The sequence below is a fragment of the Aethalodelphis obliquidens genome, unplaced genomic scaffold, assembly GCF_003676395.1.
Source record: "Aethalodelphis obliquidens isolate GAN/ISIS:26980383/991018 unplaced genomic scaffold, ASM367639v1 scaffold1, whole genome shotgun sequence".
In the NCBI taxonomy this organism is placed as follows: Eukaryota; Metazoa; Chordata; class Mammalia; order Artiodactyla; family Delphinidae; genus Aethalodelphis; species Aethalodelphis obliquidens.
In genome coordinates, this window is record NW_020837945.1 from 70297095 (window position 1) to 70311504 (window position 14410).

General features: G+C 51.9%; 1 protein-coding gene across 4 annotated transcripts in view; it reads right to left on the reverse strand.

The window, feature by feature from the left end:
* Positions 1-13800, reverse strand: part of HEG1 (heart development protein with EGF like domains 1) — an 82384-nt gene extending 68584 nt beyond the window's left edge. For 2 of the 4 annotated variants that reach the window (XM_027107018.1, XM_027107022.1), the window contains exon 1: positions 13376-13800. In XM_027107018.1, the coding sequence (XP_026962819.1) occupies positions 13376-13646 (271 nt within the window). In that variant the 5' untranslated portion in view covers positions 13647-13800. The remainder of the gene's footprint in view (positions 1-13375) is intronic. The other 2 variants (XM_027107005.1, XM_027107016.1) reach the window with 2 other exon arrangements.
* Positions 13801-14410: the final 610 nt, after the last annotated feature.

Sequence of the window (14410 nt, forward strand, 5' to 3'; positions counted from 1 at the left end):
GGGAGAAATAAAGCTAGGGAGAATGTTTTGTAAAAAGATGCCCACCAGAGTAGGGTAATGATTGGCTATTATTATGGCAGCCAAATGAGGGGAGCACTTGCTCCCTGCAGGCACGTGCTCAGCATTTCGCAGGGACCGTCCCCGTTAATCCTCTTGGCAATCCTTGGAGGTAGGTACCATTATTATCCTTATTTTCTGATAAGGACACTGAGGTATAGTGAGATAAGTAAATTGGCCAAGGTTGCACGGCAAACAGTAGCGCTTGGTATCAACCCAGGTCTGTCTGACTCCAAAGATCAATTTAAAAAGACAGAAATAAAGAATGAAGGATAGGAGAGGAAGGAGCAAAACAAAGACAGCTTCTGAAAGGGAAACAGGAAAGGGCTGAGGAGGACCTCCTGGTGTGCTTCCAGGATGACCTCCAAGGGACTCCGGGGTCCACACTGCGGCTTCACAACCCAAATGGGGTGACACGCCTTGACAGCCTAGGTCACCCACTGTCCAAATGGAATTATGGGTACTTAATTCCATCTGATTAACAAGTGATGGGATTTAGGAGGAGGAAGGAAGAAAGGGAGGATGGGAGGAACGAAGGGAGGGAAGAGTCCACACTTATTACCTGTGAGTGAGAAAAGGCAATGAGACAAAGATGATGGAGGTTTTGAATGTGCAATGGAGAGATTAACAGGACCATTATCAGGCAAAGGGTGGTCGGGTCTAGGGGAGGAAAGGGAGACATGTCTGCGTTTATAACCGCTATCTGTGCTGTTGAAAGTGAAGCAGGATAAACGAATGTGTCAATGTCTGACTGGTGGCTGAAGGCTTGGAACTGGGTTTCTGCAGAGAAGAAAGAGGAGGATCTCCCCCTCAGAGAAAACAGGTGAAGCCCTGCTGTCTTCCCTCCATGCCTTCCTTCCTGCAGTCCTCCTACCTAGAGTGCCCTGCTTCCTTCCCCTTGGCCTTCTGGCAAAATCTGACTCATTTCTCACACCCAGCTCAGAGGCCACCACCTCCAGGAAGCCTTCCCAGAGACAACTCTCTCCCTCAACACTACTGTTTTACCTTGTTATACAATTATAACTTACACGATCCCATTTCTGTGTCCCTTATGAGAGACTATGGCTCACAGGAAATGCTCAATAAATGTTCACTTCACTGAGTTGGAGGGAGAAGGCCAAGGGCAGAGCTGTGAGGAACATCCCATTTGGTGGGAGGGGCAGAGATGGGAAGGAGCTAATTAGCCAGTGCCAGCTGAGAGGACAAAGAGAAGGAGGCTTGAAAAAGGCCACTGAGACTTCATAGAATGTTCTCCCACTTTCTTCTCACCTCCTGCATCTACCTTCTCCATAGAGCCCCACCTCACTTAGAGTAATGATACTGCCCGATGTGTTCCAGGGGAGCATTAATGACTAACCCATACGCAGCACATGCATGTTTACGAAGCTCGTACACGTGGATTGATTCATTTCACCCCTACAACAACACCGTGAGGTGGACACAACTGGTATTATCCTCTCCATTTTACAGATATGGAAGTTGGCTCAGAGATGAAACAGCTCGCCCAAGGTCACAGTCAGTTCATTGTATTATAACTCATTACTTGCTATGTCTACATTTAAACGTGGTTTCACAGTCATAATTATATCTGCTTCTCCTCAAAAGCCTTGTTAAGGAAGCAGAATAGACATTATCATCTTCATTTTTAACATAAGGAAAGGTGGATGTTAGGCAGCTGCCCAGTGCCACATACCTAGAAAGCAAAGGAGTTAAGAGCAGAAGTCCTCTGACCCCGTCAGAGCCCTGGAGCCACCACTGGCATCTGTCTTCCCAGCTCTGCCAGCGGCATTCCATTACCACAAGGCACAACTATACTATAAATAATTCCTAGCAAACCACAAGAATCCACCTACCCAGTGAGTCTGATCCCCTTCAAGGAGGTCCCATCAAGACCACACTTATTCCAACAATGCTGTCATTGCTCGAGCTGTATTCTTAAAATCTCTGATTTTCAATAGAGCCTGCAGAATATTATTCTCTTGACTCTCCTGGATAACGACAATTTTTTCATCCCTTGATAAGGCGTTTAGATTATTTTGGACACAGACACAAATTCAAAGCCCAATCTAGTGACTGATGAAGGCGATCAAGATGAGTGAACCCACTTTGGATCCAGGAGGAGATTTAACTGCAAAACTTCAGCAGTGAGTCACTTGTGCCCCACACACTGGTTCTAAAGGTAGCTCCCAACTCCTTCAAACACTTTGGAGGCGTGTCAATGACCTCCAAAGGTTCTGACCTGGAGGGGAACACTCACTGGCCATAGAGGTCTAACTATGACTGATTTTCAAAGGCTTATTATTTTGGAGTCACATATACCTCCTATTCTGTTTTTGTTGAATCCTAATTGCTTCACGTGTGTTAACTGGGTCTCCTCAGATGATTATAGGCAAGGGCTGTGGCACTGAGTTTTTCTGACTTCAAATCTTGCTCTTTTCTCTGAAGCTAAGGAGAGAGAGAGTTCTAGAAGACCACAGGTGAAGTTGGCAGGGGTCCAGGGTGAGAGCGGACTAGGTAACAGAGGTCCTTGGAAGGTGGCCTTGAGCCCTTTGCATTGAGAACTTGTCCCCTGGCCAATGAGCCTGGAGGTGAAGGGTGCGTTGTCACCAATACAATGGTCAGTATTAATAGACATTGGTTTCGGGAGAGTCGTTGTGGCCAGTATTTATAGAGCTCTCCTGCCCAGGCACCTCGCAATCTGCTCCACAGGGGATTACGACACTATATTCCCTGAGCGGGGCCTGTTAATAGCCCATTTGACAGATGAGAACCTGAAGGTGCAGAGAGGCTGAATAACCTGCCAGGGTCCCACAGCTGGCCAGTGGCACTGTTAGGATTTGGACTGAGGCTATCTGACCCCCCAGCCAGGACCTCCCCAGGTCTGTGACTGCAAAGCCAGGAGGCCTCTCCTCCACACCCGGCAAAAGATGATCCCAGAAGGGCTCACCCATGGCATCAACAAACGTCCTGGTGGCCCCAGAGGCTACAGGAGTGACACTCATCCCCACATTGAAGCTGCTTCCACCTCCTCCTACCACCCGGGGAAGGAAAATGGAGTGGTTTTCAATACTAGCCTAACATATGGTAATCACTAGTCATGACCTTGCCCAAAGAAAAAAAATCCCACCAGATTACTACCAGGTGTCCCTCTTCCCGTATCCTTGCGACTCCTTCCCTCCAATGCGACCACCTCAGTTCAGACGCCCAGGATGGCGCAGGGCCAGCTGGAGAGCTTGACCTTGGCCTCTGCCCTCTTCTCATCACCCGTCTTCCTCCCTGGTCTTCGTCTCCCAACTTATCAAAGACATCCAGCACAAACTTGTCAAACTTATCAAATCCATCTCCTTGCCTCCAGCAGCCCAGCTCCCTCCCAGCCCAGAGAGGCGGGGCCTGCTGTTATTCAGGGTCTCCAGTGAGTTGAGAGCCTCCCCTCCAGCGCTCCCAGCAACTCCAGCAACTGGGAACACAGAGCCGTGCTTGCTTCCTACACCATCTGACCTGCCAGCTTTCCTCACACACTCACATGGCATGAAGTTCACGTACCCCAAACCAAAATATAGCTCAAAAGCAATGTGTGCATTTTGAACAGCCTCTATAGCCTTGCTGGCTCCTTAAGAGATCTTGTACCAGGAGCCCTTGACCACGTGGTGGTGCAGGTGCTTCTGCAGTAGTACCCGGGCAGGCTGGACAGGGCCTGTGCCGGGCGCTAGGGCACAAAGAGGGATAAGACCTACTGCTTCCTCCCAAGGAGCTGCAGGTCTAGTGGGCTCACAAGTGCACGTTCAGAGCCACCGCGCGCGTGGCCCTTCCCTGTCCCTCACACAGGCTCCGAAAGCTCCTGGACCTCAAGGTGGGGAGCCTGGTGTGGAACCTCCTCACATTTTATACCAGCATCAGGGAAGTCGAGAGGTGTTCACAGGATAAAGATGGGCCCTCTCAGAAAGGGAGCTTTTAGCATGGGATGGACCATCATTTCATAAAGAAATGGAGGCCCGGGGAGGAAGTGATAGGCCCAAAGTCACATGGTGACTAAATGGCAGAGCTAAAACTTGACCCCGGACCTTTTGGACCAGTTTTCACCTCTAGCCACTCCAGTTGCTGGAGCACCATTTCTATCCCCAACTACAGCTCTGTCACTGTGATGGTTGTGAAACTGCTTCACCGGTTTCTAGAACCTCTCCAGGAATACCTATGTCTATGAGCTGCCCCCATCACATCATTCGTTGGATGCATCTGGATTTGTCAGATAATCTCCCGATCTAAGGGGACCTCACATCTTGCATCGCACCCTGAACAAAGAATCCAAAAGTTTCTGAGCACAAAGTGAAATTACTGACTCCGGCTGGGAATCAACCAGGGTAGATGGGGCAAAAGAGTGAGAGCCCTAAAACGAAATCGAGAGTCTTCTTTTCCCTCCTTATTTTGGACATAAGCCTATCATTTAATGAATAAAGATGGATCTTCTAAGGTCCTTTCTAATCCTGAGGATGTAGGATTTTCTGAACGTAAAGAGAATTCTCAAAGCGCTCTTACAGACCCCAAACAAAACACTAATTTTGCCCAGTACTCCACAATTTAAGGGATCAATTATTGCCAATGAAATGACTCTAATTTAGAAAGATGCAAAGTCCCTGTTGCATTCTCTTGCCCCATCCCCAATTCTGTATTCTAGTTCCTTCTAAAATACTGTATTTCCCCTCCGCCTGGTCACTTAGCCAAGGCACTGTGCTAGGCTACCTCCCTTCCCAGATGCAGGCTCCCTGGACACAGCGTGGTGGACAGCTTGCCAGCCTGTTCTGGAGGGACCCGCTTCCCTCAGCAGCGTCCACCAAACTTCCTGCTTGTCAGATGCGCTGCACAGTCAGTCACCCACAGAAACATCTTCTCCTCAACTTGCTGGTGAAAGTATAATCTGGTACAATTCAAAGGGGCCATTTGGTAGTACTGCCAAGGATCTTAAAATTATCCACATCCAGGAATTAACGTTCAGCAAATAATCAGATATAAATACAAAAATCTTTGCACAAAGATACTTAGTCACAGCACTATTTATGACAATGAAAAACTGAAAACAGTCTACATATCCAATAAAGAAATAGCTAGAAAAAAGTGACCACAGACTGGAATAATATCTATTCTGGAAATTCATACGGCTGTACACATGGATTGATATGTAGACAGATACATGGATATAGTTAGATAACTTTATATTCCATGTAAATGAGAAATAATAACAATTGCTAATATTTTAATACACTTCTAGTAGTTGGAATATGGGTGATAATTTATTTGTTGCTTTTACTTCTCTATAATTTCCAAATGTTATATGATAAACATATATTAACTCTTATAATCAGGAAAAAAACACAAACATTTAAAAAGGAAAGACAACCATGCAGCTTGGAAGTACCGAATGCTAGCACTTCATCCTGAGCCTAAGTTAAAAATGTCACCTCATGGCCTCACTGTTGACTGACGGCAAGCCAGGCATCTCTGGCCTGAGGGTCCCTGCTCTGGCAGGGGAAACAAACGTCAGGGAGGAGGGGCCCCTGCCTGATGAGGGAGAAGCATCCTCACCCTCTGACAGCTCCTGGGCGAACAAGGGAAGCGGGAACACAAGAAGCAAAAGGCGAACGCTCCCGAAACGTGCATCCAAACCCTTGTCTCCAGAGATCCCGCCACAGCAGCTCCCCAGCCACGGACCCCGACCACACCACACCCCACAGCAAGGATGCAGGGGCTCCACCAGCAGCCCCTCTGCCCTCTCCCTCCCCTGGAGAAGACTGTCCAGTCCACTGTCCTACCGCACTGGGGGGTAAAGCAGGAGGGAGGTGTTGGGTTGCCGACCCTGTGTTTTGCTGATCCAGGAATGTGAGGACAGCTCTGTCACAGAGACAGTACTGCGAGCACGCATCCCTCTTCCCACCTCCCACTCTCACACATGAAGCAATCGTTTATTCCACAAATCCATGAGTATTTACAACGTGTCAGGCCCTCAACTAGCCCTGGCTTCCCACAGTCTATTCTCCACATCACTCCTCTGCTTAACACCCCTCCTGGGGCCTAGAAGACGGTCTGCCCTCCTCACTGCCTTTTCCTGGTCCCACATGACCCAGTCACCGTGGCCTCCCTTCTCTCCATCCTGAAACATGCAAGCTCATTCCAGCCTTGGGGCATGTGCACTGGCTGCTCCCTCTGCCGGCAAGGCTGGTTCCACTAGAGCCCGGGACACCCCGTGCCTCGTCTCCAGGACAGGAAGGAGCTGGGCATGTAGAAACAACAGTCTGGTGGGTTAGGACTGGAGTGGAGTGAGAAGAGGCCAGAGAGCTAGCAGGCTCAGACCTGCTGACCTTGCGTGATTTTACCTCAGCGCAACGGCAAAGCCGTCGGAGGGTGTTCAGCCGGAGAGCGAGGTGACCTGAATTACATTTTAAGAAGCACACTGGCTCCTGTGAGCATGAAGTAGAGGGAGAGCATGAGTGGATGCAGAGAGAACAGAAAAGAGCAGCGGAGATGAAGAGGGCAGATTCGGGATATATTCTGGAAACAGAAGCAACTGGAGTAACCACACACACACACGCACACGCACACGCACACGCACGCACGCACACACAAAGATGTAGAGGGTGAGGACAAAAAGCACGGAGGGCGGCTTTTAGGCTTCTCCTTTAAGTAACCAGGTGGATGGTGTTGTCAACTCCTGACGTGGGAAGATCTGGGAGTCAACAATGGGTTTGGGGTGGGAATCAAGGGTTCTAGGTCTCTGACTTTTTTCCTCTTTCACGTCACTGTTAAACTTTGCCCAGGGAGACCAACGTCTGCCATCTCCCACACAGTAAACAGGCTTCTTCCTGCTCTCCTAAAGGCTCCCACAAATTCTCAGAATGAAAGCCAGGGGCCTGCCCTCAGCCTCATTCTCCCCATCCCCCTTTTCCTTTCAACTGGGACAGTACGCAGATGAGACAAGACCCAGCAGATACACCTTAGCTTACCCGTTCCTTCACAGACCATCGCCTTTTTTTTAACATCTTTATTGGAGTATAATTGCTTTACAATGGTGTGTTAGCTTCTGCTTTATAACAAAGTGAATCATCTATACATATACATCCATCCCCATCCTCCTCCCTCTTGAGCCTCCCTCCCACCCTCCCTATCCCACCCCTCTAGGTGGTCACAAAGCACCGAGCTGATCTCCCTGTGCTATGCGGCTGCTTCCCACTAGCTATCCGTTTTACATTTGGTAGTGTATATATGTCCATGCCACTCTCTCACTTTGTCCCAGCTTACCCTTCCCCCTCCCCGTGTCCTCAAGTCCATTCTCTACGTCTGCATCTTTATTCCTGTCCTGCCCCTAAGACCGTTGCCTTTTATGCATACACTGTGCACTAACACTAATCACCTGCCCGCCCACAGCCAGCCCCCAAGCTGCCAGGCCCTCACGGCCCCCGCAGGCCGGCCTGACCCCTTGCCTGGCACTGCTTCTTCCTCACCATCTACGCTGGATGTTCTCCACCCGGTCAGAGCTGGCTGCTTCTTCTCCCGTGACGTTCCCTGCTGCTGGGGCTCACCCTCCAGGCTGAATCAGCCCTGACCTCGTCCGAGTTCAGCTCTGCATTCTCAACTGGCCAAGGAAGGCTTCACCGGGACAGGCTGCAGTGTTTATGGTGAAGGCACCTCAACTGGCGCAAACCAGCTCCTCTCCACCCACCGCGCCCCCATCACACCTGCAGCCAGGCAGTCACCGGGTCCTCCTGCCTGGGCCCTTGCATCGCCCCCTTTCAATTTCCGCTCCCCTACATTCTCGTCCTGCTCTGTTTTCACCCTTTTCCTCCCAGGGTGTCGATATACTGCCCACCAGCACTCTGATATCTCTGACATGACTGCTGGGCTGTAGTAAGGGTAGATCTGTATGTGATTCACCCATGAGGCTCCGGCACAAGCACAATGAACACTGAGCAAGAAGATGACACTGCTCCTTCCTCACGAGCCCTCAGGGGCTCCTCAACGCGCGCGAGACAAACACGGCCGCCTTCCCAACCTGACCTGATCCTCCTTTCTAGCCCCGTCTAATGACTCCAGTTATGCTGGAGCCTAACTAGTCTCCTCAAGTCCTCTCCCCCCACCTTCCTGGCTGTTAACCTGCATTTAAAACATCTTGAGCATTTCAATATTTGGGATTTTGCCCTCTCTGTCTATCCACATCCAAGCAACTCTTTCCTTCTCCCCAACGTGTCTCCCTGGGCTGCCGGCCCCATCCGTCTCTCCATCTCCATCCACACCATTCCTTGGGTCAGTGTGATCTCGTGACACTTGTTCATCGATGAATCACTCGTGCAACATCATTTCACTTTTTAGACATTTGGATCTTGTGCTCCAACAAGACTACATGTTCCCTGGGGGCATGGCAGACTTGCACCTCACCCTCCCTGTCACCTGGCACAGCTCCTCACACAGAGAAAGAGCTCTGTACATATTTTCTGATTTACAGATCAGTCAAACATGATGCAGACTGAGTCACGTACCACACTCCAACAAAAGAAGAGAGAGAAGACAGGACAGAAACATCTTCGTTTCTATCTGCTCGAGATGCACGATGAATGGGTAGAAGAGGGCATAGAAGTTAAAAAGGAAACAATTTTACAGCCTCTGAATAGGGAACCATTTGACGTCTCCTCCTACTGAATAAGTACTCATAACACTTCCTCAGAATACCAGCGCTGTTCCCAGGAGAGCCCATTGAGAACATCACCAATTCATTTCAGTTTGGTTGCTAATGAATGTAGCTACCTCTGGCATCAATAACCTTACGGATTGGCATAGAAACAGGGCGTAATTCACAATCTCCAAATAAAATACCATCTTACACATGTAGAAAGACTTGCAGTCCCATCTTCGTTTATAAGATCTCTCCTCTGCAGGTTGTCCCCACTACTACTGCCACCTCCTCATTCTGTCTCTCATCCCAATCCTACAGTCCTCACTCTTGAAAAAAGGGCAAGAGCAAGGATCTGAGGAAGAGAGGAAGAAGAACGATGCACTGGAGAGGATCTTAGAGATCTAGGCAACTCTCACCCCATTTAACCCATGAGAAAACTGAGGCTGCATGATACTGTGGAATGAGCAAACGGATTTGGTCAAATCGATTAAAATTCCTCCTCCTCCGTTTACTGTCTGATCTAACATCACCAGGCTTCAGTTCCCACGACTGTAAAAGGGCAGTGATATCCCTCACAGGGTTGTTTTGAGGGTTAAATGGGACGAGGAATAAGTTTCAACCACACAGGTGCTCAAAGGCTAGAAGTCAAAGAGGGAGCAAAACTGATCTCCCCTGTTGCTTCCTTCCTTAGGATTCTTGAAGGGGGGCACATTTATTGCAGCTGAAACCTCCCGTTCACACAAAAGGGGGTGGGGACAGAGGGCAGCCACTGAAGGAGGCAATAAGGGCTCAGAAACTTCAACTGCCATCTGTGCTTTGCTTTCTTTCTGAGCAGCTCTGAGACAACAGGCCAATTCTGAGCACACCGTTTTCAGCCAGCTGGGCAGGGCTGCTGGAAGGCAGAGGGGATCACTGGGAGGGCAGAGGCTCCTTCCCCAGCTGTCCAGGACTAGGGGTGCAGTAACTGGCTAGCTGGGCAGCAAACACCTTTCATTTTCACCCTACCCACACCATTCAGCTCTCCGGCAGGAAACAGCTGTTCAGCATTTGCAAGCATGAAGTTAAAAGAACGTGGCTTTTAAACACACACGGGCCAGGATGAGTCCCTTTCCCCACATCCCTCCTTCTATTTGGGGCACCCTCCATCAAAGCAAGAGGGCTTCTCAGAAATCCCCACCACCACCGCCGCCAGCCTCGGCCGGGACATGCCCGGAGGAAAGCTCCCTCTCGTGCCAGGGGGCTGCCTCCTGTTCGGCCCAGACCTTCACTGCACTGTGTAAGGGTTCCCCCTCAGCTAAAGCTAAATGACAAGTTGGCCCACAAAGTTACAGCAACTCAGGGGACAGCTATGTAACAGCCCAGAAGGGGCTGGGCTCACGGCGCTTCCTTTACTCCAGGGAGCTGCATTTTTCTCAGATTATTATTCCTTGGTCTGGCTGCTCAGCTCGTTAGCGTCATTTCCCCTTTGGGTGGGAAAGTGCTTTCCTTCTGCACTGATTTTCATCATGACTTAGGCCTCCTCTTCCCCACCCCCGCGCTCATCTGCGGATCTCAGAGCGAAAGCGTGGACTGTGAAGTACGAAAGTCAAAGCGTATCCACTTAAGCAGGCAGAACTGTGGCTCACAAGCCCTGAGGTGTTCAAAACAAAAACAGCAAGAAAAAGGAAACCTCGAGGACTTGGCATCCTCTCTACCGCCACTGGCTGAAACACCAGCAACAAGGTTAGCTTAACGGCCCGCGGGTGCCAGGTGGGTGCAAAAGCTTATCAAAGGCCAAACAAAGGGGGGCAGTGCTGCCATCCAGGGACTTGAGGTCTAAGGCAGGCAAACAACCGACAGACAGAACGCAAGCACGGTTCCTCAACAGTGAGAACCTCGAACCCTGCCAGGAGCTTAAGGGGCTAGAAATGGCCCCAGGGAAGAAAAGGACATTCTCTGGTCCCTGCTGTTGACATCATATTTGGAAGCCCAGGCCATGAGGACCAAGCACTGACCACCAGCATCTCCGCAACACAAGGGGCTACAGGCAGTTTCACCAAAGATCAAACGAAGCACCTTATTTGTTAAGACTCAGGGCTCATAACCAGCAGCTTGCTGTTATGCACCTCCCCAAACATTAAAAGATCGGTGCAGAGCCCGGGTGGCCATCTGTCAGGGGTGCCGAGAGGGCAGATAACCACATGGGACGCTGTGTGGACCAGAGGGCTTCCGGAGGCCCCTGCAGTGGTGAGACTTGGCTGCCTCGGGAAATAACTGATTGCACCTTGTGATACATGGTGGCCGATCGAAAAGGGTCCAGAGAAAATCTCAGAGGTTATTAGGAAACGTGGACTCACTGAAATCACTGGATGCTTTCTTGTTCATTATTTCTTTTTCCCTCTAAGTGACGTGATGTGGGCCACCACCAGAAAGGCAGCACAGGTCCTGCCTGAATCCTAAGCCATGTTGGTAGCTTCTAGAAGTTTTCAACAGGTAATCAATTTCCTCTTTTCTCATCTCACCTTCCTAACATCCTACCTGAGATCTCGCCTTAGCTCAGGTGAAGTGCAGACACTCCTTGGGTGGTGTCTGTGCACAGTGCGGGGGAGGGGGTGGTGGTCCCAGGGGAGATCCTCTTAGGTAAGAGAAGTTTTGGACAACCCCAGCTCCTGCCTACCTGCTCTCTGGGACTCTCAGGTGCATTCCCCCAGAGCCTCACGCACCTGAAACCTCCATTGCTCTCACCTCCCCTAATGAATCTTTGTAACTGGGAAGGTTGCAAAGCCAGGATTAGCAGTTACCTGCCACACCTGTGAGGAAGTGTGGCTCACATATGGCGTTGCGGGGGAGAGGGGTGTCTGTGACCAGCAAGGGAGATCAGCCCCAACTCTTACCTGCTGAGTCCCTAGGCCAACTGCCTCCACTGTCTCTCTCCCTGTGACACCTAGCTGTGATGTGTGGGGATTCTCAGCCACGAGAGAAGGAGGGAGACTCCTGTACCAGCCTCATCCAGCCAGGCCCCCGCAAGTCAGCATCACTCTCACCCCTCCACTAACAAGATCAGGCCCTACAGCTAAGAAAGCCTGACTTCCAGCCAGAGAAACTGCTTTTAGTTCCTGAGATGGCCTCAATCCCCTGCACTCCACTTCCCATTTAGAAGATGCACAAATTTCTGCACAGTATTCTTTGGTTACTCTTGTAGTGTGAGAAAGCCAGGAAATATTGTCTTTTATGTTTTTGATTCCTTCCTGTGGAACTTAAAATGATGGATGTTGTAAGTCACCTAGAGTTGCAGTCATGGTGACTGTTTCTCTCGTAGGTCTGGAAGCTTCCTTCCCCTCTCTCTTCCCTTACAGTTCCTCAGTGTCTCAATCTTGTGCCAGTGAGGGAGAAGTTCACGAGGACAAGGCATCTGCAATGACGGGATTACTACTGAATGTGGAATTGAGTTTTTACTGGAGGATCTGATGGGATTTTTTTAAAGCTTTTTTCTTATTTAATTAGAGGAAGCATCCCTAGGTGCAACGAAGCAAGCTAATTCCTATCCCAGAAAGTTTGTGTGATACGAGAGGCTTAAATGAAGTATCCATTAGAAAGATGAAAGCTTCTCAGCCTTCACCTAAACTCCAAGACAACACCTACTGTTTCAAGCGACCTGGCTTCTCCGGACAACCCGCGAGAACGTATGCCTTGTGTCACTCACAGGAAGGCAGTAGCTTACGCCACCGCATTGCTGGCTTTGTTCAAAGCACTTTCCACTTATTTTTACTTTCATTTTGTCACATCATCACCAGGAGGCTGGGAAGAGCAGGGATCATTACTTCCATTTCACAGATGGACAGACTGAGATCAAAAGAGGTGACATCCCCAAGGTCACAATGGTATTACGGTTGGAATTCCACTCAGTCCTTAGCATTTCTTACAGACCCAAAGAAGGAACTGAATAAAAACGTCCGGAGGAGAGAGGGCAGGTCCCTCTGAGTCGACAGGCGGGGGCTGTGCATGGAGCCCCAGCTCACGGGGAAAGGAAAGGGGAGGAAAGGCTCGGGGACAGCCCTGTGGCAGCGTCTGCTTTGCTGGGCTTCACCTTGGAGCCCCATCTCCACACAGTTCCTGCGAGTCTCTCTGCTTTAGAGAGAGCCAGCAGAGTGTTTGGTTTCCAACTACATCCTTTGTCCTTTACAAATATCCTCAGGGCTAGAACCCTTTAAAAAAATCAGTTATTTAAATTTGAAAGTCAGGCTCTGTACCAGAAGAGGCCTATTTCTGTATCTATAGAAGAATGGGATTGGGGAATGGACCCGTCGGACGTTATCACCTCCGAAGTGGGAGAGGTGCTTTCTGAAGGTGTGGATTTTTAAAAATTTTATTTCTTTTAAGGTAGGTGTATATGGGGTCCGGGGTACACCATGCGAGATAAGTTTTCTTCCAAGGGGATGGGGGGGAGAACAGGATGGGCACACCCCCAAGTCCAGCCACCCGCGAAAGCGGCTAGGAAACCACTCTCCCAGCTCGCTGCCCTCCCGCCCGGCCCCCCCGCGCTGGGTCCCAGCGCGCCCCGGGGAAGCGGAGCCCCCTCCGGGGTCGAGCGGCGCCGGGGCCTAGGGCGGGGGATGCGGCCCCGGGCGCGCCCACGCCCCCAGCCCGAGGCTCGCGCGGCGCCAGTCCCCGGCTCTCACTCACCCGCGCTCCTGCCTCCGGGGGCCCGGCCCGAGGGTCCCAGCCGCGTCGCGGCGCCCGGCGCAGTGGTCGTCTGGCGGTGGCCGGGGGGCGCGGGCCCGTGGCGCTCCGAGGGCGGCGGCAGCTCGCGCTCGGGGCCGGGCTCGGGCGACCCCGCCGGCCCCGTGCCTCCCGGAGAGGGCGGCTGGCCCCGCGTCCCGGGGGCGGCCGGCGGCAGCAGCAGCAGCAGCAGCGGCAGCAGCAGCAGCAGGAGCGGAGGCGGCGGCGAGGCCATGGTGGCGGCGCCCGCCCGCGCTCACATGCCCGGCGCGCGGGGCGGGCGCGGGGCGGGCGCGGGTGCGAGGGAAGCGAGCGGCGGGTGCTGCCCGGGGCCGGGGAAGTGAGCGAAGTGAGGCTGAGAGCGCGGTCCCCGCCTCAAAAGTTGTGGGGAGCCGCAGGAGGGAGGCCGGGGGCCGGGCGGGCGCGGCGGAGGCGGCCCCGGCGCCGCTACATGCTGATTAGCCCGGGCGGGTCGCGGGGCGGGCGGCTCCTCCTCGGGTTGACATCACCGGCCGAGCGCGGCCGGGCCGGGGGCGGGGAGAGGGCAGGAAGGGGGCGGGGGCCGGGCCCGCGAGCGCCGGCCTGGGACCGCGGGGGGAGGTCCTCGGAGCCAGCAACCTCGGGCACACACACACAGACACACACACACACACACACAGACACACACACGCCGCCCCCTCCCCCCCCCGCCCCCAATTAGTATTGCCCTGCCATGTGCAGAAAATTTAGAAAACCGGAGTCTTCCGAATCCGGAACCAGAATTTCCCAACTCCTTAAATGCACAGCCCATGGGTGAAAAGCAGGTGCTGGGGAACATAATTAGCACCAACTAGATCATACAAAGCGCTTTGCTATGCGAGAGAAGTGGAACCTGGGGCCCTGTTCCCCACCCTTACTAATCTGACACCCCCTGCACCTCTCCCACCACCTCTCCTCCAGTCCCCAGGGTGGGGCTGAGCCGGCGGTGGCCAAGCCTAACACCTTACCCCGCAGCCAACT